The following is a 27,059-nucleotide window of genomic DNA, read 5'->3' on the forward strand; positions in this document are numbered from 1 at the left end:
TTGTTTCAAATCAACTTAAATTTGTTTCTTGATGTTAAATTTATTATCAGTGCCATATTTTATATGATCTTTCATTTTTTTTTTTTTTTTTCTTAAGGCACGTGCCTTAGCTTTATATATTTTACATGATAGACCGATATATTTGCACACATGTATATATTTTACAATAAACAATATATTACAAATTAAGTATTATATTTGCCTCTTCATGAATTTTACAAACTACTTGCATTTCAGTGGATGTTCAGTAAGACATAATGTACATCCAGCCAGATGTTATCGCAGAATAACCCCCGACAGGGCGATCAGGACCCCGACGCGAAGTATGCGTTGTCTAATCCCGCTTATTACATGGCTACTTTGCCACATAAGTAAATAATTAGACACGAAATGTTGATTTCAGTTTCAATATTTGAATGCAAAGCTTCCGTGAAGACAGGAGTTGCGAGGGAGTGGCAAAATCAAAACTAAACGGACAATTAAGGAAAACAGTTGCAGTCATACCACTTATTACACAACGGATGAGCCTGTTATTTAGCTTTTACCGGTTGTTATCTTGGGATACATACCTCAGAATGTCGCGACTGACCAATCAGAATCAAGTATTTCCACAGAGCCGTGTAATAAGACTATATGATAACATACCAAGGGACAGGATCATTTTTGCAATGTCATTACTTTAAAATAAGTTTCTAATTTTTCTGAACAATGAGTTTCCCAAATGCACTCTTTAATAAGACAAATAAAGCACAATACCCGTCACGCTGAAATTCAAAGATGTGGTACTTTTATTTTAGTAGAACATTGAAAACCAAACCGCAACAAGCATTTGATTTCTTTTGTACTCCTTTGATTATAGTGGATCGATGGCTTGTGTTATTTTCTTAAAACTATATCACTACAACTCACTGATCAACATTAAAGTCATGAGTTGTATCAGACAAATGACTAGTAAAGACATGCTGTGCATGCTTGAGTTCTGGCATTGCAAGGTGTTATTTTATCAACTGCCGACTCCAGATACCAAGAATTGGCCTCATACTTTTTGTTTGCAAAGATGCATAATTATCCCAAGAATAATAAACAATTACATATAATAAAAATGTAACTCTTAAACATTTTAATAATCTTCCATATATTTTCTGCATTTGGAATTTTCAAGCTGTAACATTGTTTTTGTGGATTTTTGAGATCTGCTAATATTTACATTACAATAATTGATGTGTTCATGAAGACAGAAAAAAATACAGAATTAAATCTGAAGGACACTTGAAATAGTGAAAAGAGACAATTGAAACTTGACACTTGAAAAGAGAAAAATCTGTACAGACAACAATGAAGAGAAAATCCAGACCACGAGTGTTTTCATCAAGACCAGTTCAGCATATGAACCTACAAAAATCATTGTTTATGGCAGATAAATACAATAAAAACTTTCTGTAAGCACCCAGGGACAAAAACATTAAGCACAAATAGACAAGTCTTAGTATGCATTTATGTTGCATTTAAATATTTAAAAGCCATCCCTCGCCAACCCGTGCCTCAAATAATCACATGCATCCCCTATTATTGTACCCAAATCAAACAATGCAAAGCATCAGCTAATCAGGCCCTTTACCAACCTACTTCAAAAAATTAACTAGAAATCGTATGCAAAACCTCTTTTTGGCAATTTCCCATAAAAATAAATAATGTCATGCCTGAGCTTCTTTCGTGCACTTGTGGGATTATAATTTTAAGAAGAATCTGTTTAAAATATGATGATCCTATGTTCTGACATAGCATCACATGGAAAATTAAGGTTATGTATATTGTGTATTCCATTTTGAGATGATGACATTCTAAGAAGATCAAGTCAAGCAGCCCAGGTGTCTGAGACCATTAACCATTTGTCTTCATGCACTTCCTGACTATAGGGCAGGGTTCCAAGTTAAAGGTGATGATAAAGGTGACACACAGCTGTGCCTTTGTCTCTATGATAATGTGAAGGTATGGGGGATACTGTCAGGTCTTTTCTCTCTTGATTGAATTAGCACCTATGCATTTGAATCCTTGACACTGTACGTTAAAGGTGATGAGATGAGATCAGGGCTGTGGAAACTCCGGTAACGGGCTGATTTCTGTACTGCATTTGGATGCTTTGTTTAGATTGTCTCCACCTCTACTCAATGTATCCCTCCCCCTTGAATGGATATATACGACGAAGCATTACTGCATTAGTTAGACTTCTGATGACTGCAGTGCCACGCAGCGCGTTCTCAATAAAGAGTCCTGCTGAAGATTACCCAAGAGTCTCCTGGTCTTTGCTTCTGAGTTTCCAACACACTCCACAGGACCAGCTGTGGTTACATAATGACATGAGTGAATATTCCCTGTAATGGATTCAAACTCCTTTCTGCATATCAGTGTGGAAAAGAAGACAGCCGAAGGAAAAGACAATTTAGTCATTACAGATCTCTGTGTATTTGTACTGACAGATTACACATTGAAATACAAATTGATATCAAACCTTCTAATCAGATTTATGCCATGCACAGAGCAATGCCATGAATAATATGAGATACTCATACTAATCTGCGATTATACACAACAGATCATCTTCATTTTGCCTAACAAAGCAGTACTACCATACAAAACCTGAGTGTAGACACTGAAGTAATATTTTGTCAGCAAATTCTTGTCCCTTTTTACCTAACTTACCTACATTTCAACATGATTCACAGGAAGGACTGGTTATCATGCATAACCCAGATGTCTTTACAGTAGATTTTATTCAGATGAATGACTGCTTGGAAAAAATTAAATTGGCAAAAATAAACAATGGCAGTGGACTAGGACTGGCTTTTTCAGAAAGGCAAGGATATCAGCTTTATTTTTCTTTAAAATTCATCCCTCGTTTTGTCTAAAACCTATTAGCATCACTAATAAATAACCTGCATTTAGTATGTGTGGCTTGCAAAGAATGAGAGACAAACAAAACAAAAACAAACAGACCTAAACCAGATTCACCTGGGAGGCTGAAGAGATTTAACAGAACAGTTATCTAATTGTGGCATAAAAAAAAGTAAAAATTTTCAAATTCACCTACAGAGAATACATGTTCTTGTGTCATCAACCCTGGACCTTCACAGATAACACAAAAGCACCTCTGTATCTGCTTCTTTAAAAAGGTGCTTTACCTTTGTCACCTCCATCCTGTAAAGTGGTGACTCCTTCATTACCTAACATCCACAGCCCCAAGTTTCCCCTGTCCTCTTCGTCCTCCCTCCTGAGAGTGACAGTATCTCCTGATCTGCACGGTGGTTGGCTTAACACCAGCGGCCTTCTGAGATTTCAGCTTATGCGCCACCGTCATAAAAATGGCTTCCCCGTGGTCACTATTATTCCGACCGCTATCATCGTTTCCATAGGGGTTCTTGGCCGAGGTCTCGAACAGAGGCATTGAGTGTGCATCGGCAAACTGCTGCGCTACGTCAGTGCTTACCTTGCGGGAGCAGCGTGGCGCAGGTCGCATTTGTTGCCAACCAAGATTCTGGGCACCTCTTGACCCAAGGCATGCTGACAGCACTCCTCGATCCACGCTGGAAGGCTTCGGAAACTAGCGGCATTGGTGACGTCATAGACAAACACCACAGCGTGACGTTGCGGTAGTAGTGCTGCACCATACTCTTGCGGAAAGCGCTCCTGGCCTGCGGTGTCCCACAACTGGACCTTGTAGAGAGGGAAAAAAGGAGAGCTAATTACCAGTCAACTTATATCATACCATGCATAGTTGTTCTTTTAACATTGCAGGAAAATGTAAGGTGTGTTCATACATAAATGACAAACACAGTTAGGTATTATGATGAAAGTGTGGGTTGTGTGCATTAAGGTTTTTGGAAATTTACATTTAGTTACATAATGAGGCTACTATGAACAATGCAATGGTGTGTAAAAACCCCCAACCGATGCATAGACAGTCAAGAAGCCTAACCTTGCATTACACTGGCCATCTCTTCAACTTTATAAAGCCTATTGTATATGTAGATATTCAACAAGCTCAAAAACTGAAAAAAATATTGTACACAATCTAGTACATGCATTCTGGCCGCTGAATTAATGGTTCATAGTCACAACTGATATTTATACACTTTTAAGTATTCTGCAATATTACTGATTTAATTATTTACATGACAGGCTTTAGCCATATCAATAACAGCATCTAACCAACATGCATAGTTTGAAATAAAAGCTCTGAATAAAACCATACTCTATGGGTCCTATAGGTGATCAAATCCTGATGTATCAAATATGGTACCAAACATAAAACACACATGCAAACTTTTTCATATCTCTTTATTCTAAAGTTTCAATAAACTGTTCTATTTTAAAATATTCTTAACTATTATTTTATGTCAGGATTTACAGTATGACCATAAACAACATTGGAGTCATTCTGCAAAATAACCTCCTGAAATCAGAAGCATCCTCTCCTCACCTTGAGTTTCTCTCCGTCTATTTCAATAACCTTTTCCCGAAAGTCCACCCCGATAGTGGCCTCGGTCTTGTCAGGAAACTTGCCCCGCACAGAATCTATAGGTGAGGCAAGTCTTGCCAACTCCAGAGTCTCCTATCACGATGATCTTAAAGATCCGAGTCCGCGGGGGAGGCAGCGAAGAGCTGGTCAAAGATGAGCTAAAGTCAAAGGAGGACTCGATATCTGCCATGCTGTCTTCCTAAAGACAAACAAGTGCCTCACAGAATGGCACAGTGCAAATGTTGTGATGCTAACGGGTCAAACAAATGACTCGAACGCAGGCTAAGTTTAACATTCAGCCCTTCACCTCAAGCTTCATGTGCAAAATTCAGAGATTCAAGCGTCGGGGACTGTATTTGACGTGTTGACCTGGTTAGTTCTCCGCATTTTGCTGATGCATTCCTGGCGGAGTCTTCCTAGACTGTTTGGGTCTGTAGCCCAGCCACCGTACGACGTTGACACAACTGTAATCTCGCGAGACGTCACATAATACTGAGAGCGTTATGGGTTGGTACTTCCAAACAATACACCACAAAAGAACATAACAAAAACTAAAACTTACCATTGCAAACTGAGCACCGCAACACACGCACTAAATAAATATGGGAAATTATTATATTATATTGTAATATATTATGTTGTATTAAAAAAGGGGGGTGGAAGTTTTTTACTTCTTTCCAGTGATATTTGTGCTTTTAATATGGCAGGATAACTGCACTAAAAAGATTTTAGTCGAGTTTGTTTACTGATTTGTTTCCCTTAAAAGCTTTGTTAAAACACTGATTCGTTCACGAAAAGAAACCTCACTACACGTCATTTGTGGCTTAAAGTAAACAGTGCAATGACACTTATCAAAGTCCAACTCTAGATTTACTGGACGACTGCTGAAAATGTTGGTAAGTTCTCATACTGTGTGACTGCTTTTAAAAACAGCAGTAACCCTCTCATTAAAATATTTTTTCAGTATGTTCCTATATTTGTATGTATTTGGTCTCAGTGTCTGGAGATCATGCAGATTTAATGTGCTGCTGATAAACAGGTACATCAAGGGTTGAGCTGGCTGGAAACGCCTCTCCTCAGGACTGGAGAGAGAGTTTCATACTCTTTTAATTCTGATGCTCTGCATTTTCTGTCTGAACTCATCTCTACCTTCCAAGCAGAGGTTGACAAGGTAAGCTATTGGGGAAACCACTTGAACTTTATATATATTTCTATTAGGATTTAACCCCATAATGCTTGTTAAGGAAACCCAAAATACTTATTTAGGCTAGTCATAACAATGTTTGCTCATTTATTGTTTGGATGAGTATTCATCAAAAGACCGTCATCACTCCTTTGCAAGGTTTTGAATTTACGAGTCCTCCGGAAAGTTCAGCTGGATCTGACCGGAGAGTTGCCAGGCTTTTCTAAAGGACACAGCTCACATCCGAAATGATCCCAGCTGGAGAGTGAGTCCATGTTCCAGACCGATTACACTGCAGACATGTAGACGTTTGGTGACCTTTCACCCTGTGATACACAGCGACTTATAACAGGACTCAAATCTACTGCCCAAGGGTTACAGGTAGGATTTAGTTGTGCAAATAAGATGACATACACTAAAATTTCTGGTTGTAATTGCATTATTTTTTCTGTTCTGTTGTAGATCGATTTTGATGATGGCAACTGAACATATCACAATCAAATAAAGGGCATTTACAATGTTTATCAGGCTGTGCACAACCAGTTTCAGGGTGAGTCTTATGATTCTAATTGCTTTTGACAGAAGTGTAATGAATTAATATTCTTTAACAAAGAAGAATCCCATCAGAGATGTATGGAAAGCATGTGGTAACAATCTGTCATATTCCTTTTGAATAGATGTACCACCCATTTCTCAGGCTCCAGTGCTGCTGATGCTCCGCCCTCGAGCATGGAACATGGTGGAGCACAATATGATGGTATAGATCAAAAGAGAGCTGGTCTAATGGCACAGATGATGATTTCTGCATTTTTGTTTGCTTGCTCAAATCATGTGTTAGTTTGTTTGATATTTATCTAGTTTCACATTTCACATTATAATGATTTATTGATCTATATTGTAAGGTTTTCCTTGTATTAAAATTATAATCACTCATAACGAAACAATTGAGATTTGTTTTAATATTTTAGCTCTCAGTCTTAATAATAATCTTTCATCATAAAACTCTTCACATTCATGTTATTTCCTCTTTACTCTTCATTTATTTCATAATTTCTCATTTGTGTCTCATTATAAGCTCCACATTGCGAGTGTGTTTAAATTTAGCTAATGAAATCTTGAATAAAAAAAAATGAGAAACATCCTGATTCAGATTCCAGATTAAATGAAAGATAAATCAGTTAACTCTTTAGCTGTAAAATGAGCTGATCCTGAGTAGTAAATATCCTTCTTGGTAGTTTTGAAGTATATGAGCATCTTTTCTTTGTAGGTGAATGGTCGAGAGGTTCCAGGTCCATTGTTTGATTTTGGTCTGCTGATGTTTCATAATGCAAAACAACTTCTTCAAAACCAGAGTGGCCCTTTTTTCTACTTGTCCAAGGTCAGTGTCAGATCACGTTACTCTGTTTACCAGAACAGAACTTCAATGTAGAATCAAACATATTCTAGAAAACTCTTCGTGTTTTGTTGTGCAGGTTGAAAGCTACATGGAGGCCAGACTCTGGGAGTCAGATTTTTTTCTGGACTGAAAAGAAGGTGCAAGTGTTGGCAGAGATTACACATGACCCTGCTGCAGTTTTAACTGCCTTGAATTTTATTTTTCTAATGTGTTCTGAAATGTTTTGTAGCTTGGCCTGCCAGCGGGCTGTATAAAAGCCACCGTGTTGATCGAGTGTGTCCTGGCATCGTTCGAGATGGAGGAGATTTTGTACGAGCTCAAGGAGCACTCTGCTGGTCTAAACTGTGGCATCTGGGATTACTCGGCTTCCTTTGTCAAACAAATTCGGTCAGTGCATACATTTTCTGCGAGTTTGACTAGTAGACTCAATCAAATTCCTTGTTAGTGATGATGGTTTGCTTTCTAGGTCATCGGGCTCATTTCCTCCTCCCTGATCGCAGTAAGTATGTGGATATGGAGAAGCGTTTCCTGCACAGCTACATGGATCTTCTAGTGCAGACGTGTCACCGCAGGGGTGCCCTAGCAACAGGTGGCATGGCAGCATTGCTGTTGCCTAGAGACAAAGAGAGTGACCTCTACAAGACTGTACTCAGAACTGTCACCAGGCAAAGACACAACCAGAGCAAATAAAAGATCTGTAGTGATTTGAATCCAACCCATTTTTGCAATCAAAATCTAGTGGCACATGCTTGTAAATCCTAATATGGCATAAAACATGAAGTAAACTTAATTGTTTTGCACTTAATCTAAATATCATACATTTTCACTAACGCTATAAATTAAGCGGCATCACTATTGCTATCAATAAAGCTTAGGGTTGGGGATTTGAAACAACCCCATGACCCTAAGTATTAAAATTTGACCTGTAGTTCTGCACCAATATGTATTATGAACCTTAAATCATGTACCAAGCAGGCTGACACATGTTGCCTTACAGACAATAAAAGTAGCCTATTTTTTCTAACAACGCTTTGCTAACGTTCCCATTACGTTATGAAAACATTATTTCTAAATATATATATATATATATATATATATATATCTATATATATATATATATATATATATATATATAATGTATATAAATGGTAAGGGGGAGCATTTAATTTTACAAATATTATGGGAATGATAAATATATTACAAGATATATGAATATATTACAAGAAAGATTAATTATATTACAAGAAAATGTTCTATGAATGATGTATAAATAACATTTTTGTGCAAATATTTTGATTATGAAAGACCAGATGACTTTGAACAAATATTCTATTAATGTTACTGGAAAAAATTTTCTTCTAAGAACGTTCTCTGTTAGCTGGGCCTGTTTAGCATGGGTATGCACCAGATTCATCACAGATTGTACTTATCAAGTTATTTGACTCTTGGCTCACTGTCATCTTAGGTAATTTTTTGTATGCATAACATTAATATATTATTGACCAAATCAAAGAAATACATCAATACCGCTCAACCAAGTATGGTTCTGTATTTGTTTTCCATACAAGTGATCATTCTTGTTTTGTTTTAGACTTAAATTACTGGAGATCAAGGCAGGAGTTGATGGGTTCATGGTCTACGACATGGACCTGATCGAGCCTATGCAGAAAGTAAGTGTCTCACATAAGTTGTTCATTTCTGTCTAGTCATTGATAGACTTCCCCATCACAGCAACTTGCATATATATACATATGAAAACATTTGTTCTCTCTCTCACACAGCTGTTTGAGCTTCACTCTCATGGTCCGAATCAACTCCTGCAGCTGCGTGAAGACATCACTGTGACCCCTGAAGACTTGCTCACTATGCCCGCCGTCAGTTGAATCACTGCAAAATCATGTCAACATTTTAATGTTTGCTGAATGAAAATGCTGTTGTGTTTGTATTGTGTGCTTTATATCTCTATAGGGAGTGGGGAGTAACACTGTACGGACTGAGGTATAACATTGCTGTAGGAGTCCTCTTCATTGAAGCCTGGCTTTCAGGTGCAAAACTTTATTTCACCCATATGACCTTTTAAACAACTCTTTTTTTGCTATGTGATGAATTGAGGTTTTTTTATATTAACTTTGTACAACAGGCAGAGGTCATTTCTTCTATCTGGGGAAGGTTGAGGATTCAGCAACAGCAGAGATATCCAGATCTCAGGTTGGTTCACAACACTGTCCAGCTCTCATGCTACAATGTAATATTATCTTTACTTAAAGAGGCTGCATTTGTCAGGTCTGGCAGTGGATCCGGCACCAAGTGAGACTGGAGGATGATGGGACAGTAGTGACCCGAGCTCTTGTCGGTAGTGTTGGCTGAAGGTTTGATGGAAGATCTGAAGGCAGCCATATATTGCCAAACAAGCAGGTAAAGAATGCCGTACAGACGCTTCATATATTGGACAGAGAAAACATTTGTTGGAATGTGCACTTTAACAAGGAAAAAGTGACCAGAAAATTAGTGGAATTCACACAACAGAAGAGACCATGCATTACAGTGATTTTACAATGGTTACAGGATGTCCTTGAAGACGGAATGAAGAAATCATTGTTCAGTAGTTCAATGTATTATATAAAATACCTCAATTACAATATATATAAAAAATATGTTAATATACCATATTACTCTAACTCAGAGTTTCATTAACTAAAACAATCTCTCAGTAATGGACACAACTGAGGACTGAAATAAAATTTATATATATGAAAAATGAAAATGAAAATAAATGCCTTGGCAACTAACTGAATAAGTTCTAACTTACTCAAATTTAGCTGAAATAAAAATATTACAAAAAATTTAAAAATACTAAAATAAAATAAACTTAAAAAAAAATTAAAGTAAATATGTGATTAAAAAAATACTGTTTTAATGGATTTTATGTAATCTAATGTCCCTCCTTTTATAATATAAAAAAAATACAGTAGTAGTTTACATTGTAAATCTGTTACAGAGCTAAGGGACCTCTGTGATTGCTCAAGAACACACATTGAGAAATACTGACCTTTTCTCTATTTCCACTCTTTTTAGGGACAAACAGAGGTTGATGACTGCTGTGTCCATGTTTATAGAAATAGTGCAGAAGAATGATTTCCCAGAGTTCCTCACCACATACCTGAACTTGGACCACACTTTCCTCAGCTCTCAGAGCCAAACATGAGAATGGTCAGACAGACATGGTGCCCAAAGCCAGACTCTAGCGTGCCTAAATAAATTACTTTTACATCACAAGCAAAATAATACCACCATGAACGCTTGTTGTCTTAACATTTGCGAACTCACAAACTCGCTATACCAAATTTTAGACAAATAACTATGAAGATGGTTTATAACAGTCTAAAAAAAAAAAGGACAGGAAATTTACTTCAGTGTACCTAGCACAGTGGTTCTCAACCCAGAGACCTCAAGATGACTTAAAAGCCAAAATATACCAATAGGCCAAAACAACTTTAAATCAATCAATCAATATGATTTTTATTTTAGCCCCTAAAAATATTTTGAAAAAAAAAAAAAAAAAGGTTATATGAGGAAATATATATACTGTATATATATATTCCATTTAAATTAGACCTTTAAAAAAAATAATGGATGTTAATACATTTTTAAAAGTACTATAGTATAATTGTTTTATAGCCATTTCAAGTTTCAAAATTCTGAGCACAAAATTATTTATCCTTAATTTATATCCAGTAAATCACAAACAGCTGGAAAAAAAAATCTATGAATATTGTTGTGGACAATGGGGAGTGGGGGCATGGATTAAAATGTTGATAACCACTACTATTGCACAGGAATCATGGCTGTAATTCATTTGAATATATTTTAAAGTCATCTTATTGGCAAACAACCAATAAAAGTAAAGCCCAAATGAGTAAAGAAAAAATAGGTGCAAATTCTAGCTCTTTTCACCAGCAAATATATTTAGTTTTAAGTTTAGCAACCCCTGCAAATTCTGGTGTTCTGTATTTAAGAGATGAAACTGTCATATCTTATCATATCAGTGTACAACCACATGTGGAAATTAAAAAACAAAAAGAGAAGTACATCACAGTCATGTTATTTTGTTTTATTTGTAATTGGTGTGAGTGTCAAATGACCAGACATGTTCTCAGAATTCAGACAGTGGTATGTTTGATTGAGTCTTGTGTTATGGTGAAAAAAAAAAAAAATCAAAGTTTGCAACCAACAGAAGAACCTAAACAATGAGTGTGAGAAAAAAAAAAAAAAAAAAAAAGGTAAAAACCAACCCAACAGAAACACAGTCACAGTAAAGGTCCTACAGGTCCAACAGAAGCCACTGCCACCTTGAAGACATTCACTGAAAAACCAATAGGCAGCACAGGATGAAAGAGGGAAAAATAATAATAATAATAATAAAAAAAAAGAGATGCACGTCTGCCTCTCCTCTGCAACCCAGGTGACCTTTCAATCGACTGTGTTATCAGCTTACTGGCTGAACATCAGTGTCTCCTCCCAGCAGACATGGTGGGATTCGACTGTTGGCTGATCCTGGAACTGTTTCTGCCCAGACACATTAATTCACTGCCACACACTCCCCACACCCCCAACCCCCCTTCCCAGGTACCCTCGCAACAGGTGCCGTCATCTGCCTCTAAAGGTCCGCCCCACAGGTTTGGCACACGACCACGCAAGTCAAACCAGGACCAAAAGTATTGCTCCTCCTGATATTATTCGGTTCTCTTTAATATTGTCTTATATAAATTACTCTTAAAAACATGAGAAGCAAGATGCATGTGTCTGATAAACAGGAATTAGGCCCAATGAGTTCACTGTGACCATCTTGATCAATCTTTCTCTTTAATACCATTTATTCTGTTCTAGCATAAAGAGACACCATTGGCCGTATTTAAAAAAAAAAAAAAAAAAAAAAGAACAAGATAGAAAGGAAAAAAATAGTAAAACGGGTTTTTCCCCTATTGCTCACTCGCTTCTGTGAGTGGAAGTGAAGGCGGAAGGTAACCATGGTCTCGTTAGTGCAGTAGAGTCTCAACCTCAGTGGGGCGTCTCAAAAAATGCTGACGGCCATAAAACGGCCACCCTGCTCCCTTCCTGAAATGCTCACATCTCATTGGGCATGTCCTCGTGGTCGCAGGGGGACAGGTCTCCATTGGTGGTCACCGCAGAGTTGTCCTGGTAACCCGGGGGGCATGAAGGCTAAAGCGTAGGGATAGATACCATGGCAAGACGCACGGTACGATTCAAGATTCTTCTCCTGCTGCGAGCCCAGACTGCCATCCCTCAAAGCCTGGAGCACCTCGGTACACGTCTAATATTCACACATACAAATATGAGATATGTAACATCATGCGTTTCATGAGCAATATTACTAATTTTATACTGTTATATTGTTTATGGTAAATGTACCCTGAATGGTTCTGCCTGTTAGGGACTCGTTCAAAGAGGTAGCCAGCTCAGCAGCCATCCCCTCAGAGGAGGGGTCCAGAAAGACCATCATCTTGGCAGCTGCATACAACAAAAAGGCAGATGCTAAATGAAAAGCTAAAAAAAAATCAGCAGCACACTCATACTAAAAAGGTTTCAAAGCAATTCATTTCTGGTCACATGAGCAAAAGTGGCCATTGGTGTAGTTCAAATTTATGAGCAGCGATGTGACTGAACAATTTCTGCTTTAACTGTGCGATACCCTCACGAGGGGCAACTAAAATTTCAGAAACTCATCCAACCGTCCGACTGCCTGTCGGGAGAGACTTGTCAATTCTTGTTTCCCCCATACACTGCACGACAAATGATGCACGACAAAACTGAAATTCGGCCTGAAAAAAAAAAAAAGTTGCACAAGCTAAAATTCCGCTCAAAATCAGGCGAAAAATGGTACACAGTGTATGCCTGGCTTTAGACAAAACTTTTAAACAGCAATGGCAAACAGTGGAGAGGGAAAATGTGAGCGCTGTCAAAATAAATACATTGGCCAAACAGAAAAATGTATTGGCCGATGCTGATATTTAAAAAAATACCAAATACCGGCCTTGGTGATATATCATCGACCACTAGTCTGTAGTGGTTTCCAAAAATTCATTAACATCGTAAAAAGTGGGTACCTGCAACTCTGTGTGGTATTGAGTTCGCTGTTTTGCTCAGGAAGTTCTTGTTGAAAGTCTTGGGGTCACTCTCTCCAAACAGTTTTGTGATCTCCTGCTTCAGAACTGTCTGTACAGCCTCCGGCATGTCCTTACTGTCTGACACTGAAAAAACAGACACAAATCTTAGTGTTCTTGTATGTTTTTTGTCCCATGTGAGAAAAGTATATTAGTATATACTTTATGTACCTCCTTTGAAGAATCGCACCAAACACTGGTGGAGCCAGGGGTGATCAGGGTCCAATGAGTAAGCTCTCTTCACTGACTGCAGCATCAAAAGATACTTCTCTACAAACACAAACACACATTATGAGTTTTAAATCAGGCGTCCTAAAACATTATGAATCACTATGTTAAAGTTCATCAGTGTGCTCACCTTTCCTGAGGTAGATCTCAAAGGCCAGCAGGTGTGTCTCTATTTTATTCTTTACTAAGTTCTTCAGAGGAGTAAGAAACTTAACCGCTTCTTCTAGAGGATTCTCAACCTACAGACACAAAAAAAAGTACATTCTGATGAACAATTCAAATACTTTATCCTCCTAAGTATAAGTGGCTTTGTCAACATATGCCACCTTTGCCAGTTTTTCTGGTATGAGCTCCTCTTTAGGTCCTCCAATCTCCTCCTCATCCTCTTCTTTTTTCTTCTTTTGGTTCTTTAGCTGTTTCTCTTTCTCAGCATTTTTCTTTTCTTCCTCTAACTGGGCTTTCTTTTGGGCACGTCTCTGTTTGTTGCGCAATTTCTTCAGCTCCTTGTCCGTTAGGTTGGCTACAGAATAAACAATTGTTAAAAAAAAAAAACAAAAAAAAAAACACCTCACTTTTCTGTTTTTTTTTTTTTTTTTTAAATCAAGGATGGACCTCTAAAGTTTGAATGTGTTTGTGTACATGACTAGAGATGCACCGATTGCTATTTTCTGGCCGATTCCGATTTTTTTTTTGTAAGAAGTGACCTGCCGATACCGATTTTTTGCTGATTCCAATTTTCAGAACTACAACCGACTGCAAAAAAAAAAAAAAGAAATGATTAAACATTACAATTTCCCCCAATCTAAACTAAGTTACAGATGTTCTCTCAATTAAACAACTCTCAAAATAAAGTGCTCTGTGACTGGAAAGAGGCAGAAATAACTATTTAATTGCTGTATATATAACAAAACGGATTCATTTTCCAAGGTTTAGAAACTGCCGTTTTTTCCTCTAACCTTATTAAATGTCATCTTTTACATCTATACTTACATTGATTCAATTAATTAATACAGAATAATAAGAAACTTTAGAGTTGTTACCAATCAAATAAAATCAGTATCAACATACTCTATCTTTCCACTGCAGGAAACACTGAAGCTGCATCTGAAGTGGCATTAGATGTATTTACACAGACTGTTTGATTAAGCTTGAGGTGCCATGAATGCATTTACACTGAAAAATTGCACATGCATAAATAATGATATAAGATTAATGTTATAAATAATTTTTTTGAACATACAAATAAGAAATGTTGGGAAAAATGCAATTATACTTTTAAATAAGAAACCAAACCAACAGTAGTTGGCGGCCAAAGACCAAAGTTTTAATGAGTGACTCACTCGATTCATTCAAAAACATGGATTCATTCAGTAAGGAAACTACAGTTCTGCTGTGGCTTTAATTTGTAATTATTTTAGTTTGTGAAATAGAGCAAAAACAGTCAACATTGTGTCTAAAATGTAATTCACTTAATTTTAACCTTTATTTAACTATTATTGTATAAAATTAATGTCACATTGCAATCCTGCTGATATTCGAGGAAACATCTTTGTAAAGTTGTTTACCAATATCATTTATTATAAATATATATCTTTTTTTTTTGTACCGCAATATGCATCTATAACATTCTGTGAGTTACCTTGTGTGTGGTGTTACGCTCATTTGTTTTGATTTCTGCACAAGTCGGTCTCTCTCACTCAGGCTGAGCAAACCTTATCAGTCGTGGTTTACACGCTTACACTGAATGCAAAAAAATCTGAATAATTCTCACGTGAAAATTTTTGGTGGCCAAGTTTCAGTGCTTACCAAGTTATTTTTGTTACTGATGTTTTAATCAGACTGTCTATCCGGTCAGGCAAGTAAAATTTTCTCTCACTTGCCCCTATAAAAATCTACCCAGAAAAACGTTAATTGAGCCCTGTGGTTCCCCCACGGTTTACTTTGGCCCTGCAAGTATTACAAACACAGTGAACAACTTTTATGGTGACGACATGTTCACATGTGGATGTGAGTGTAGTTGTGACATCAAAACGGACCGGCTCGGAATCGGCAAGAGGTCACCGGTCCAGGCCGATCATGCGGAAAATCAGCTGATTCCGGTCCCTGGCCGGTGAATCAGTGCATCTCTATACATGATGATACCATTGTCTGCCTGCGACTCCTTGTTGTCATCGGAGAGTGGGTTATCATGAAGGCTGAGGTACATGTCGATGGCTGTACGTGCTGTCTTGAAGTAGAAAGGGTGCATGCGCAACACATCCTCTAGTTTGAGCAAATCCACGTAAGAACGCAACGTCATCTTCCGCATACAGTATGTGTAGAAGTCAACTGGTCGTCCGTTATCTCCACAAAATGCTGTGAGTGACAAAAGAAAGTGTCAGGATATTTCAGTCTGTTGGGTAAATCCATTCTACTTTGAACTCTAAACTAACATTGTGCTAAACCTACAGATTTAGCATTGAGGTATACACCATGTCAGTTTGCTATCTACGGTTGAAATAAACATCTGATAGTGTCTAATTCTGCAAGACTTACCCTCTCAATTTCATGGCACTTCTTCAACGCCTCTCCATATTTGTTCAAGGACTTGTAGGCCAGAGCACATTCCGTCTGGAACCACATGCACTGCATCTCATTCAGATTCTCTACTGCAGAAGTTCCTTCCTGCAGGTGATAAAGATTGGATACACTCAGACTGATGTGTTTTTTATAATGAGACACTCTTGAAAAAATTAACGGGAGACATTAAAAAGGTCATTTTGTAAGTTGTAGGGTAAGCAAGTCCTATCTTCAGTTACAAGGGACAACTGAATTATTGGTTAAATCGGGGGTTCTCAACTCTAATCCTTGAGGTCCACTTTCCTGCAGAGTTAAGCTCCAACCTTGATCAAACTCACCTCCCTATTAAAAACACTTAAACTATTTTAATACATTTTAAAATGTGATGTATTCCTGTGATGGCAAAGCTTAATTTTCAGCCGTCATTTCTCCAGTCTTCAGTGTCACATGATCCTTCAGAAATTATTCTAACATGCTTTAGTGCTCAAAAACATTTCTTAATTTAAAATTGAAATCCTTTATAATATTATACAAATCTTCACTGACACTTTTGATCAATTTAATGCACTCTTACTCAATAAAAGTATTCAATTATTTTTTTAAAACATCTAACTGACCATTTGAACCATATTATGTATGTAATAACTGGTGTTATTTTAAGTGCGTTCTCACAAGTGTGTGACCTTCACCATACTAACCCGTGTGTGAACTTGGAACACATTTCTTCAGCCTCTTTGATAAGTCCAGCCTTGAGCAAATACTTGGCACACTTGGAGTTGATGAAGCGGTCAGCGGTGTCCAGAGCCTGGGCCTCGTCCATCCAGCGAGCTGCTTCACGGATGTTTACCTGCATGCTTTCAAGAGAACAAGGCATGGAACATAAACTCTCATGTTCTCTCAAGTCTATCATTTTGTTTTACCTCAGGCTGTTTCAATGACCTGAGCTGAGTGTGTTTACCTTGTATATCTTCGCCTTGATGAGGAAGAGCTCTATGAGGGTGGGGGTGCTTTCAATGGCTGTGTTGATGTATTCGAGGGCATGAGTCTGTTTGCCGATATGGTTGAAATGCTGGGCCAGGAAATACTGAACCCACAGCAAAGTAGTGGGTGGCTCTGTTTTCCCATCATCTACAAATTCAGTATCACATGTCTTCAGTGAGAACTTTGGCACCATTACTGCAACTGCTATCTGTCATTAAAATCTGTTTACATGTACTCACCATTTTGGTTGAACATTTTACAAGCTCTCAAACTTTTTTCATAGCCCACAACTAATTCCTCAATTATAGCTACCTGCAGAAGACAAGATGATGTTATAAAAATGAGGTGTCTTTTCTTATATGTTTAAGTCTAGAAGAAACATTTTCTTAGTCACATTGCCCCATCTCACCTTGTCTTTAAGGTGGTAGATTGATTTCAGTGTGGTAAAGACAGGCGGGCATCCTTTGCTGAAGTTCAACCTCAGGAAGCGATCCAAACACTCTCTAAACTTCTCACCTGCGAGAGTCAAATGCGGTCACATACACAGACACATTATGAGAGCATAACAGCACTATTGATTTGACAAGACTGGCGCTGACCTGTGAGGAAGTTGAGAGGAAGTCTTCTTGGCACCAGGCCTTTAGGATACTTAACCCAGGCATCTTCATAGATTTTCTGCTTCTCCTCGACACTCTCTGAAAGCAGCATGACATAGAATAAGGGATTAATAGAAATGAAAATCAGCCAAGATTTGTGTCCAGAAAAATGTATATTTACTCGGTTTGAGTGCTTTCTCTAGCCCTTGATAATAGCTCCAGTTCTCAGGGTTTCTCTCCAGCAGTCGGTGGTAGACCTCTGTAGCTTCACCAGCCCGATCTAACTTGAGAAGCAGCTCTCCTGCACACATATCAACATACGTTGCTTTAAAGAAACTGCAACAGCAGATGATAAACAAGTTCATGACACACACAAGGATTTCACAAACATGAAAATTGGCAGTACAGACATAATTTTTTACAAAAGATTTTAAATAAATGCTATTTATCTACTTATTTTATCCTACAAATGTATTAGTTTCCACAAAAATATTCAGCAGCACAACCGTTTTCAATATTAATAATAATAAATGTTTCTTGAGCACCAAATCAGTAAATGCAGCTTTGGTGAGCATTAGAGATTTCTTTCAAAAACATTATAAAATCTTACCCACCCCAAACTTTTGAATGGTAGTTAAATAATCAACAACAAAAAAGTAAATAAATAACATGTAAATGGTGTAAGCAAATTTTGGCATCACAACACAACATGTTCAGCATTAAAATATGTATATTCATTCTAAGATTTGTTAGGATTTAACAGTGTTATTAAATGAGTGTTTGTTTTAAATATTAAGCAAGCATTAGATGACAACAAAATATGACAAAAACTTGAAAAATGAGCATCCATCAATAATCATGCAATCAGCTGAAAAAAAAAAAACAGAAACCCTCTAATTTCAATTGATAACCAATATATATGCATAAAAAAAAAACACACCTCGTGTCTCCTCTACAGCCAGTTTGTCACAGATCTGTTTTTCATAGTTGGTCAGGTGATCGAGGGCTTCTTTGATAAGCCCCGCCTCCCTCAACAGCTGATTCTGATAAAGCAACAGCTCACTGTACTCGTAATCCAATTTATCTGGAGATGTCTGAAACACAATCAACAACAAACCTCAGCGGCATTCAAAAACAAACACTTGGTGGTATCCACTATTAATCTGTCTGCAACAATAAACTTAGTGTAAATGACAACTTACAGGAAGCAGTGAAAAAAATACCTGTCGTGTTTTGCGGAACTCCTCCACGATCTTAGCCGCCATCTCATAATCTTCCAGAGGTGGTACGCAATGGCATAAACCGATCCAGGAGGCTCTTTGAGCCGGCCGCAACTGCAGTAACTGGTACCTGGTCTCCTGTGATAGAGAACATTTTACAAATGATATTATGACCATAACTGTATTTTTACTGCCTTGTTCCATGGAACATTATTTCCTAACACGTGGAAGCACTTACTTTTAAAATAACTTACCCTGTAACCTTCGAGGTCTCTCATTTGGATCTGCAGCAGTGAGAGATCTCTGAGGATTTGCAGATTGTCTTTGTCCCATTTAAGAGCATTCCTGTAGCACTTGATGGCCTCGTCATATTTCTTATCCGAGCGCTGAAGCAAACCATAAACGTGCCAACCTGAAGAAGAGTTAAGGACAGGAAACAGCACTGCGCCTAGGGCTGTACGATTTGGCAGGAAAATAATCTAATTACTATTTTTCTGATAATCGAACATACTATTTTTATCATCGACTGTGATTTAAAGGGGACATTTGATGCAAAATTCACTTTTACATGGTGTTTGCATATAAATGTGTCTTATCAGCGTGTGGACACAACCACCCTACAATAATAAAAAAATCCATTCACTCCCGTTTTTTTTTTTTTTTTTTTTTTAAATCCCCAAGAAACCAAAACAGTCTCAGTTATCAAGCCGATTTTCTGAGCAGTATGACGTCATCATGAGTGGTTGCTCATTATCATTTAAAGAGACATGCACCGAAATGGGTCGCAGTGAACAGAGCTTTTTTTGACAAGGTAAAAAGGGTGCTGTTTTACACGACCACTAAGGAATTTTAGACATTTCATCTAGTAAAATAAAAATCTACTTCAAATCTATTTATGGTTCAAATTTGTTATGAATTAATGTAAGGAAAATGTTTTATATTTTTAAATTCAAAATGACTGAAGGTAAAACACCAGTAGACTATTAGTCTGATGTCACCATGATGTAAACATTAAATATCATACATAAAGTAGTAGTTCTTTACAGCTGTTGCGCTCATGTCTCATGCATGAAACGGCTTTCTAAAAACACGGCGTTCAAGTTAAAAGAAGTTCAACTCCCATCTTCCCACATTTTTTCCTATTCCACTGCCTGCGTTGCATCTTTGTCAACACAAAAGCGCATTCTGTGTGAATGGCACCTGGTGATATATTCTACTTATGGTCCTTCACAGAGCGCGTGAGACGTGATCGGTTAATCAGATTGGGTTGGATATTTGTTTTTTATTTAGTGTTATGGTTGGCATATTGTCAAAGTGTCTAATTCTAACGTTTGGTAATATTTCTATTCAAAATCATGATTCCTCGATTTATAAAAAATAAAATCATGGCAAAACATTCAAATTAATCGATAAAATCTGAAAAATAGCTCAGCCCTGTTGTGAGGTTATCTGTGCCAAACAGTTGCCAGACATCTGAAATTACGAGTCAAAAAATACCTTAAACTGGGAGTCTATGACGAACAGTTGAGTACAAGTGTTAATATGTGCACAGAAATTACTGCTTCTTTTGACAACGCTTTTTATGAATCTACTGACAGTGGAAAAAGTGTTAAGGATACACACATGACTCTTCAGATCATTTCTTAAGCCACGTCTCACTCGGTCATACGCCTCCTCCTTTCGGCCCAAGCAGTTCAGAGTCAGTCCTTTCATTGCAAGGGTCTCTGCGGGATGGAAAAACAAAAAAGAGATCATTATGTGCTCAACAAATTGAATTAGTCAAAATGATGAAAAACTATAGCAACGAATGTCTGAGAAAGGACTTACCTCCATGTTCGGCGAACTTTGGGTTGGACAGGATCTGTTTGCAAAACTTGAGCCCATTTCTGTACTGCTTGTGTTCGTAGCATCTCTGCAAGACATAAAATGGAAAAAGCATGCTAAGAATAACAACACTTTGACTGCACATCAGGCAAAATGAAAGTAGGGTTAAGGTGTGTGGTTAGCAATGTTCATCTTTCGAACACTTCAAATTCCCTTCAAAACCACACAGAAATAAGTGAGGCACATCACGATTCCAAACATAAAATCAGGACACTCAAAGCGTATTATACAAGTGTGAATCACCTCAGCACTCTGTAGAAGATGACACAAAGACAAAAGGAGTTCATGAACTCCTGCAAAGACATGAGCTGGATAATCAAGATATCAATGCCAGAAAAGAATCTGACGCACCTCTTGTTGCAAGCTTCCCCTTAAAGATCTGCTGCTTAAGGCTGGAACACACTACATGGCTCTTAAAATATGAACAGATTTTAAAATACTAGGCATCGTACACTTACCGACTTTGCAAACAGTCACAGAAGAAAAATTGGGGGAGACCAGACTTCCAAGTCATTCCAATTACAGCAAACTCACACAGAAATGTGCGCCTTGTTGCAAAGAGACACGTGACAAATAAAAACAATGTGTGATCTAAAATCTAAAATGTCTGATATCCTCAAACTGAATGGAATCATAGTCTGAAGCTAAGCAGAAGATTCTTTGACTACCATACACTTATGTGATTTGCTGTCAACTCAAATCTGCAGACTGGCTCTGACTTTCGGTAACTAGCGTCAACTTGTTCAGACTGTAAATCGGGGGAAAGATTGTGTGTAGTGCATTCCAGCCTTTCCTCATGTAACTCTTATAAAATTAGTTCACAATGCTGCTAAAACGCCTGTGGCAGGCTCAGAAAAAAAGGCTATGATGGTAAGATGTTGATTACAAAATTCCGATCTACTTTGGTCACCACAACAGTTTAGACATCTCAGGAGAGCTGTCTGCCAAATATCAACACAACAGTAACATGAAGGAATGACTTCTGGCATAATCAGGTTTAATGGACAGACATCTTTAAGCTCTGCTGTTGGCACTGTTATCATGACTGAAAAGTCATGTGTGAGTCTAAGAAATTAGATCAAAATAAGGTCTTCTCAAGCTCCCTCACTGTGACAGAACAGAAACAGATGTTAGAAAACACAAATAAACCATCGTCAGATGACTCTGAATGTCTAACTCTGTATTCTGGAATAACAAAAATCACGATTGTCTCACAATCAGTAAAAACAACCATTTGGGGCTGTTTCGTGACTGGTCATTAACACACATTACTAATTAAGAGCAATGACTGCTGAGTCACTACGACCTAAAACTACTTCTTAAAGCTCAAAGCATTTCATAACAAGAAAAGTTCATCATTTGGATGTTTAAAACTATTCTAATTGTTCTCTATCAGAGTAGTCATTTTTCCGGCTCTGTCCTAGAAAGCTGAACTTTCCCAGAATTCGTGATCATAATTGTTGTCTAGGCAGACAGCTAACCGGGTTTTGAGACACAGCCAACCTGTCAAGCAAGTCAGCCTCTCACAGTACACTCTCTTTTGGTTTCTGTGTAAACCTTAAAAGTAAACTTGATACTCAATCAATTAAACCTGTATTCTGTGGCATAATCTTAAGAAAAACCCTGTGAAATCACAATAGTTTTGCAGCTTTTAGTAAAGGCAGCTTTGCTTCACGCTGCCGTGTCAGCATATAACACTACATGCTAGTAGTGTTGACAAATTTAAGGGTCAACCATTATTAAATCTCAGTAACAGAATAACTGTTAAACACAATATATATCAAGTAACTAATATCAATAACTGACTCATATTGCATTACACCCACTTCTGTCCAATCAAAAACACGTCCCTCCCTCGACATGACTAAGAAATCCTGATTCATGAACTAAAGCTTCCATTTCCCAATTCGTATATAATGCACTTATGGTTAATGTTAATGCATGATTTCTCCAGTTAGGATCTGACAACAGATCTGAGGGGCAGCGTTCAGGTACGAATTAAAATGTCAATGCAAAATAATGGTGTATTTAAAACCATGCTTTTCCAATAAAGCTTGCATAACAAATCAGTAAACGACACACTAACGTAATTATTGCAACACTGCCTTCGTACGTTTCATGCTCTGCTATTATTTTTATTATCTTGAGGTTAGTGTTGCTTTAAATGGATTCGCTTTCATTCTGTTCACTTGTACGGTGACTAATCGATTCAACCCCTTACTGCACGAAACCCTCCAACAACACGGTCATCAGCATTGTTTAATGTTCATTCCGTCCACACAGCAACCAAATCACCGATCTCTGCGTTTGGCCGTTCTGTGTCGGGCAAGTTCATCCGTTCTCAAAGTGCGTGAACGTGCATGAGCTAATAGTCACGTTACGAGTATTAAAGCAGACCAATGCTCTCTGTTAGCTCGCAGAGACTCCGAGTGGGTTTCTCTTGAGGTCAGCGGAGAGAGATCCTGGCTAAAATAGGAAGGGGGTTGACACACGCTTGCGGTCTATTATTAACAATCCAGCGTTCGTTTGCAGATATATTTTCCCCAACTTACCAATATTCTCTTAAAGAGAGCGTTCTCCTTCGGCGGCAGAGTTACCGAGGGCATGCTTCGTCTTCTTCTCTGGTGCTGATCACCGTGACTTTGCTCTGATCATGAATCGGAATCCGCGATCTTTTGGCCGGATTGTCTGCCGTATCGTAAGAGCCCCCCGAACTTCGCTGTGTGGGGCTTCTCGCCTTCACGTGGTGACAGCAGGCCCCCCTTCAGAACCAAAATGGCGACGCTGCTTCTCCCCGGGTCAAGCGGTGAACTGCGCATGCGCGGAGTCTGCACTATTTCCGAGGCGGGGATGAAACAGTGGAAATGAACTACACATATATATATATATTAGACGGTAATTATACGAGAAATATACATGATTTGAAATTAAATGACAGTGTAAATTTACGATAAAATTTTTAGACCAAGCATATATATTGAATGATATGCCTGTAGTCACTAGATGGCAATATTATCTTGGTCGTATGCTGTTGTGCAATTGACGCAATATCTCAGCAAATATACATTTGTAAGGGCTTGTGGGAGCTATGCTTATGAGGCACTATGTTAAAGACATATTTATAGGAGATATAAACACAATTGTACTAATGCACATATGTTTATTAACTGATTAAACAGCTACTCATAAAAGCCTATTGTGGACAAAATGTGTATAAACTGGAGTAAAAACTTGTAGTATATATGGAAAATACTGTTAAAAAATGAAGTAAAAGAGGTTATGTGGCTTTACATGGTATATATTCAGCTAAAAGTGTGTTAGAGGGATATCGAGGGGATATGATTATTCCTGTATTTTTTTGTTCAATAGAAAAAGAGTAAAAAGTATTTTTGAGTGGAAAACTTAGGATTTTTTTATTTTATAGATTCAGGATAATTGTAATTTATTAATGTATCATTCCAGTAAAAAACAAAGATGATGTTTGTATGTATGTATTTTTCTCATCCACATTTTTATTGTTTTGGGAATTTTTAATTTATCTTTGTCCAGGAGATCAAAGACTACAGCATCTATTTAGAGAACATTGTCAATAAAAAAGAAAAAGAAAACCTTTAATATTTTCCATGAATATAGAGTTTTTTTGATAATTAATGACTGGTTGTATGTTCACTCGAGTGTGTCGTGATCGATTACTCTCCTTGCCACTAGGCCAGCCAATTCATTCAGGAGCCAGGGAAAGTAATCGAGCAAGGAGCGCATCTTGTCTGGGAGAGAAACGCTGTGAAAATGCCTTTTGGTCGGTTATTGTTGCGGACTTCAACTGTCAATAAGAGTGAGTAGTTCAACAATGCAAATTGTATTTGGCGAACATTATAGTCTCAGTACATTTCCTCGGTACATTTGTTAATTAGCCTCATGTAAGTTAGCAAAGCAGGATGGCCTGACCTTGCTTAGCACAGCAAGACTAGCAACACAGCAGCAGCCCATACATTAGTTTCACCGCACGTATGAGTTATTTATGTTACAGGCATTTATTTACAGTTTTAGAAAACATTTTCAGGTGTTATGCGATTTTAATTGCCATTTTCAAGGTGTTTGTTATTTTTTAATACAAGGACACTGAAAAACAGTTTTTAATACCTTAATACATGTAACATTAATATGGAATATTGTGCATAAAATAACATTTTAAATATTTGGAAAACTGCCACCAGTGGGTTAATAAATGAATTCATATACAAACTATCAAGTTTCAAGTTACCAAAACTATCCAATTAATCAAGCATTGTGTTAAATATAAACGGGTTTCTTGCTTTTTCTCTCTTTTCAGTTGTTTAGCAGAAATTCCTTTATAGCTTCAAAACCGGATCCCTCCAAGCCAAACATGCTGAGAGTAGGACTGGCATTCGGGAGCACTGCTGTCTTGTGGGCATTGGTAACTCACTTTGAATGATCTCTCGAACATATGCACAAACTTTCTTCTTTGATTTTTCTAACCACACTCTCTGTTCCCCACCAGCTGTTTAAACAGCACAGCACTGATGTGCATGAGTACAAAACACGGAACGGGTTAGAGTAATTCACCAGGCCATGTAAGTGAAACCATTATCATATCTTTAGTCAGTGTAAGTGTCATTTGTTAAGTGATGCCATGCTAATGATGTAATAGTAACTGTTTTTTTCCTTTGTAGGGCAGCGATTGCTCTGTGCTTTGTGGATCTTCTGTTTCCTTTGCTTTTGAAAGATGTACAATAACGTTTATTAAAGATGTGTATATATAACTTTCCTCTTGTCACTCTCTCTTGACTCCAGCAAACATGAGTTGCCGAGATAAATATACGGTTTAGCTTTGTTCCTTTCAGTTTAGACTAATGATGTGGTTTATAAGCAAAACAATTACAGAATCATTCTTGAACTTTGTCTATTTTAATAAAGTAAATATAACTGTTAATTCTTTTTGTTAAACTGTGAAATCAGACTTTTAGAATAATTATGTGGTTTATAAGCAAAACACAGTGACGTTCCAAGATTCAATTTTTAATATTCAATAAGAGTCAGGTTAATGTGTTTAGGAGAAACAAGTTGACGATTTGAGTAAAAAGATTACCTTCATACAGTGGAGGACATGCATGGACACACAAAACTGCGAGTATGTTAGGTGTAATGGTAAATCTCTGCACCAAGATCTCATAATAGTATATTAATTAATTGGCCAGAGAGCTCTGGAGAATGTCCTGTCTTATTAATCACTGCAGCTTATCAACACACAGAAAAGCATACTGTATAAACATACTATTAAACAGAATAGTATAATAAAAATTAGACTCCAGCTAACAGTAGACAGGTTGTTACACAGAAAACCATTCTGCAAATTTCTGGTAAAGTTAGTATCCAGTTATGAAACCTAGAAAACAACTATGAGAAAATGTTCTTATTAGGTTGCCACACGAGCACCCCTGTGAACGTTTTTCGGAACATAAGAATATGGATAAAAAGAATCGGGAACCATACACTAATGTTAGGGAAATGTAGTCTACTGTAATTACTGATACCATGATAAATCTGCAAAAACTGGGATCATCCTGTGGCACTTTAATTCAATTTAGATGTTTTTTTTTGCAATGTAAGTAGCATCAATTAAACAAATAATACAGGTAAAAAGACTATTTGAGTAAATATAAGATACTTCATGCTTTGAAGGAGTGTTGCCAACTTTGCAATTTTGTTGCTAGATTTAGCAACTTTTCAAACTACCCTAGCAACTTAAAAAAAAAAAAAAAAAGCACTAAGCAACAAATTTAGTTATTTTTAAAGGTTTTTGGCAACTTTTAGCAACTTTTGTAAAGTGACTCAAATGATAAAAAAAGTCATTTTTCATCTAAATTGCACAAAAGAGGAAATCATTGAAAACAGCTAGCCAGCGAAGCAGCACATCAAAACCTGGAGAGAGCTGGAGAAAGATGCCTAACAGTACAAACATCAAATGTGCATTAAGTTTCTAGTTCCAATTGGTCAGGTAATAAATGCACATTTATGATACAGCATGTTATTAGCTTGTACAATTGTTGTTCAATTAGGTACACTTAAAGGAAAAGATATGTGGAAAAAACTGAAAAGGTACTAGTAATTTTCTGCATTATCCATAAGTTGTAAGTTAAAACACAAAACCAATGTGGAACTTAAAACACCCCTGTGGAAAAAAAATACTTATTGTTGAATATAAAACGTGCCCAACCTGTGAAAAATAATCGACTGTCCTGCATTGTTTAGCTTCAACACTAATCAAACCACACCTGCCTTTAATTTTTTAAGTT

The 27,059-nt window shown here is 37.3% G+C and overlaps 1 protein-coding gene and 3 pseudogenes across 1 annotated transcript; 2 read left to right on the top strand and 2 right to left on the bottom strand.

The window, feature by feature from the left end:
- Positions 1-3,073: 3,073 nt before the first annotated feature.
- LOC122144466 lies at positions 3,074-4,901 on the bottom strand (annotated as a pseudogene).
- Positions 4,902-5,406: 505 nt separating this feature from the next.
- LOC122144477 lies at positions 5,407-10,539 on the top strand (annotated as a pseudogene).
- A 1,639-nt stretch (positions 10,540-12,178) lies between these two features.
- LOC109063558 lies at positions 12,179-23,601 on the bottom strand (annotated as a pseudogene).
- Positions 23,602-24,467: 866 nt separating this feature from the next.
- On the top strand, positions 24,468-25,526 carry LOC122144481 (NADH dehydrogenase [ubiquinone] 1 subunit C1, mitochondrial-like). The gene is made up of 4 exons (XM_042755391.1): positions 24,468-24,584; positions 25,084-25,180; positions 25,265-25,337; positions 25,437-25,526. Exons 1-3 carry the CDS (start codon positions 24,532-24,534, stop codon positions 25,322-25,324), a joined length of 210 nt encoding a protein of 69 aa, XP_042611325.1. The 5' UTR covers positions 24,468-24,531; the 3' UTR covers positions 25,325-25,337; positions 25,437-25,526.
- The last annotated feature ends 1,533 nt before the right edge of the window (positions 25,527-27,059 follow it).

Source organism: Cyprinus carpio, unplaced genomic scaffold (assembly GCF_018340385.1).
Source record: "Cyprinus carpio isolate SPL01 unplaced genomic scaffold, ASM1834038v1 S000006694, whole genome shotgun sequence".
Lineage (NCBI taxonomy): Eukaryota > Metazoa > Chordata > Actinopteri > Cypriniformes > Cyprinidae > Cyprinus > Cyprinus carpio.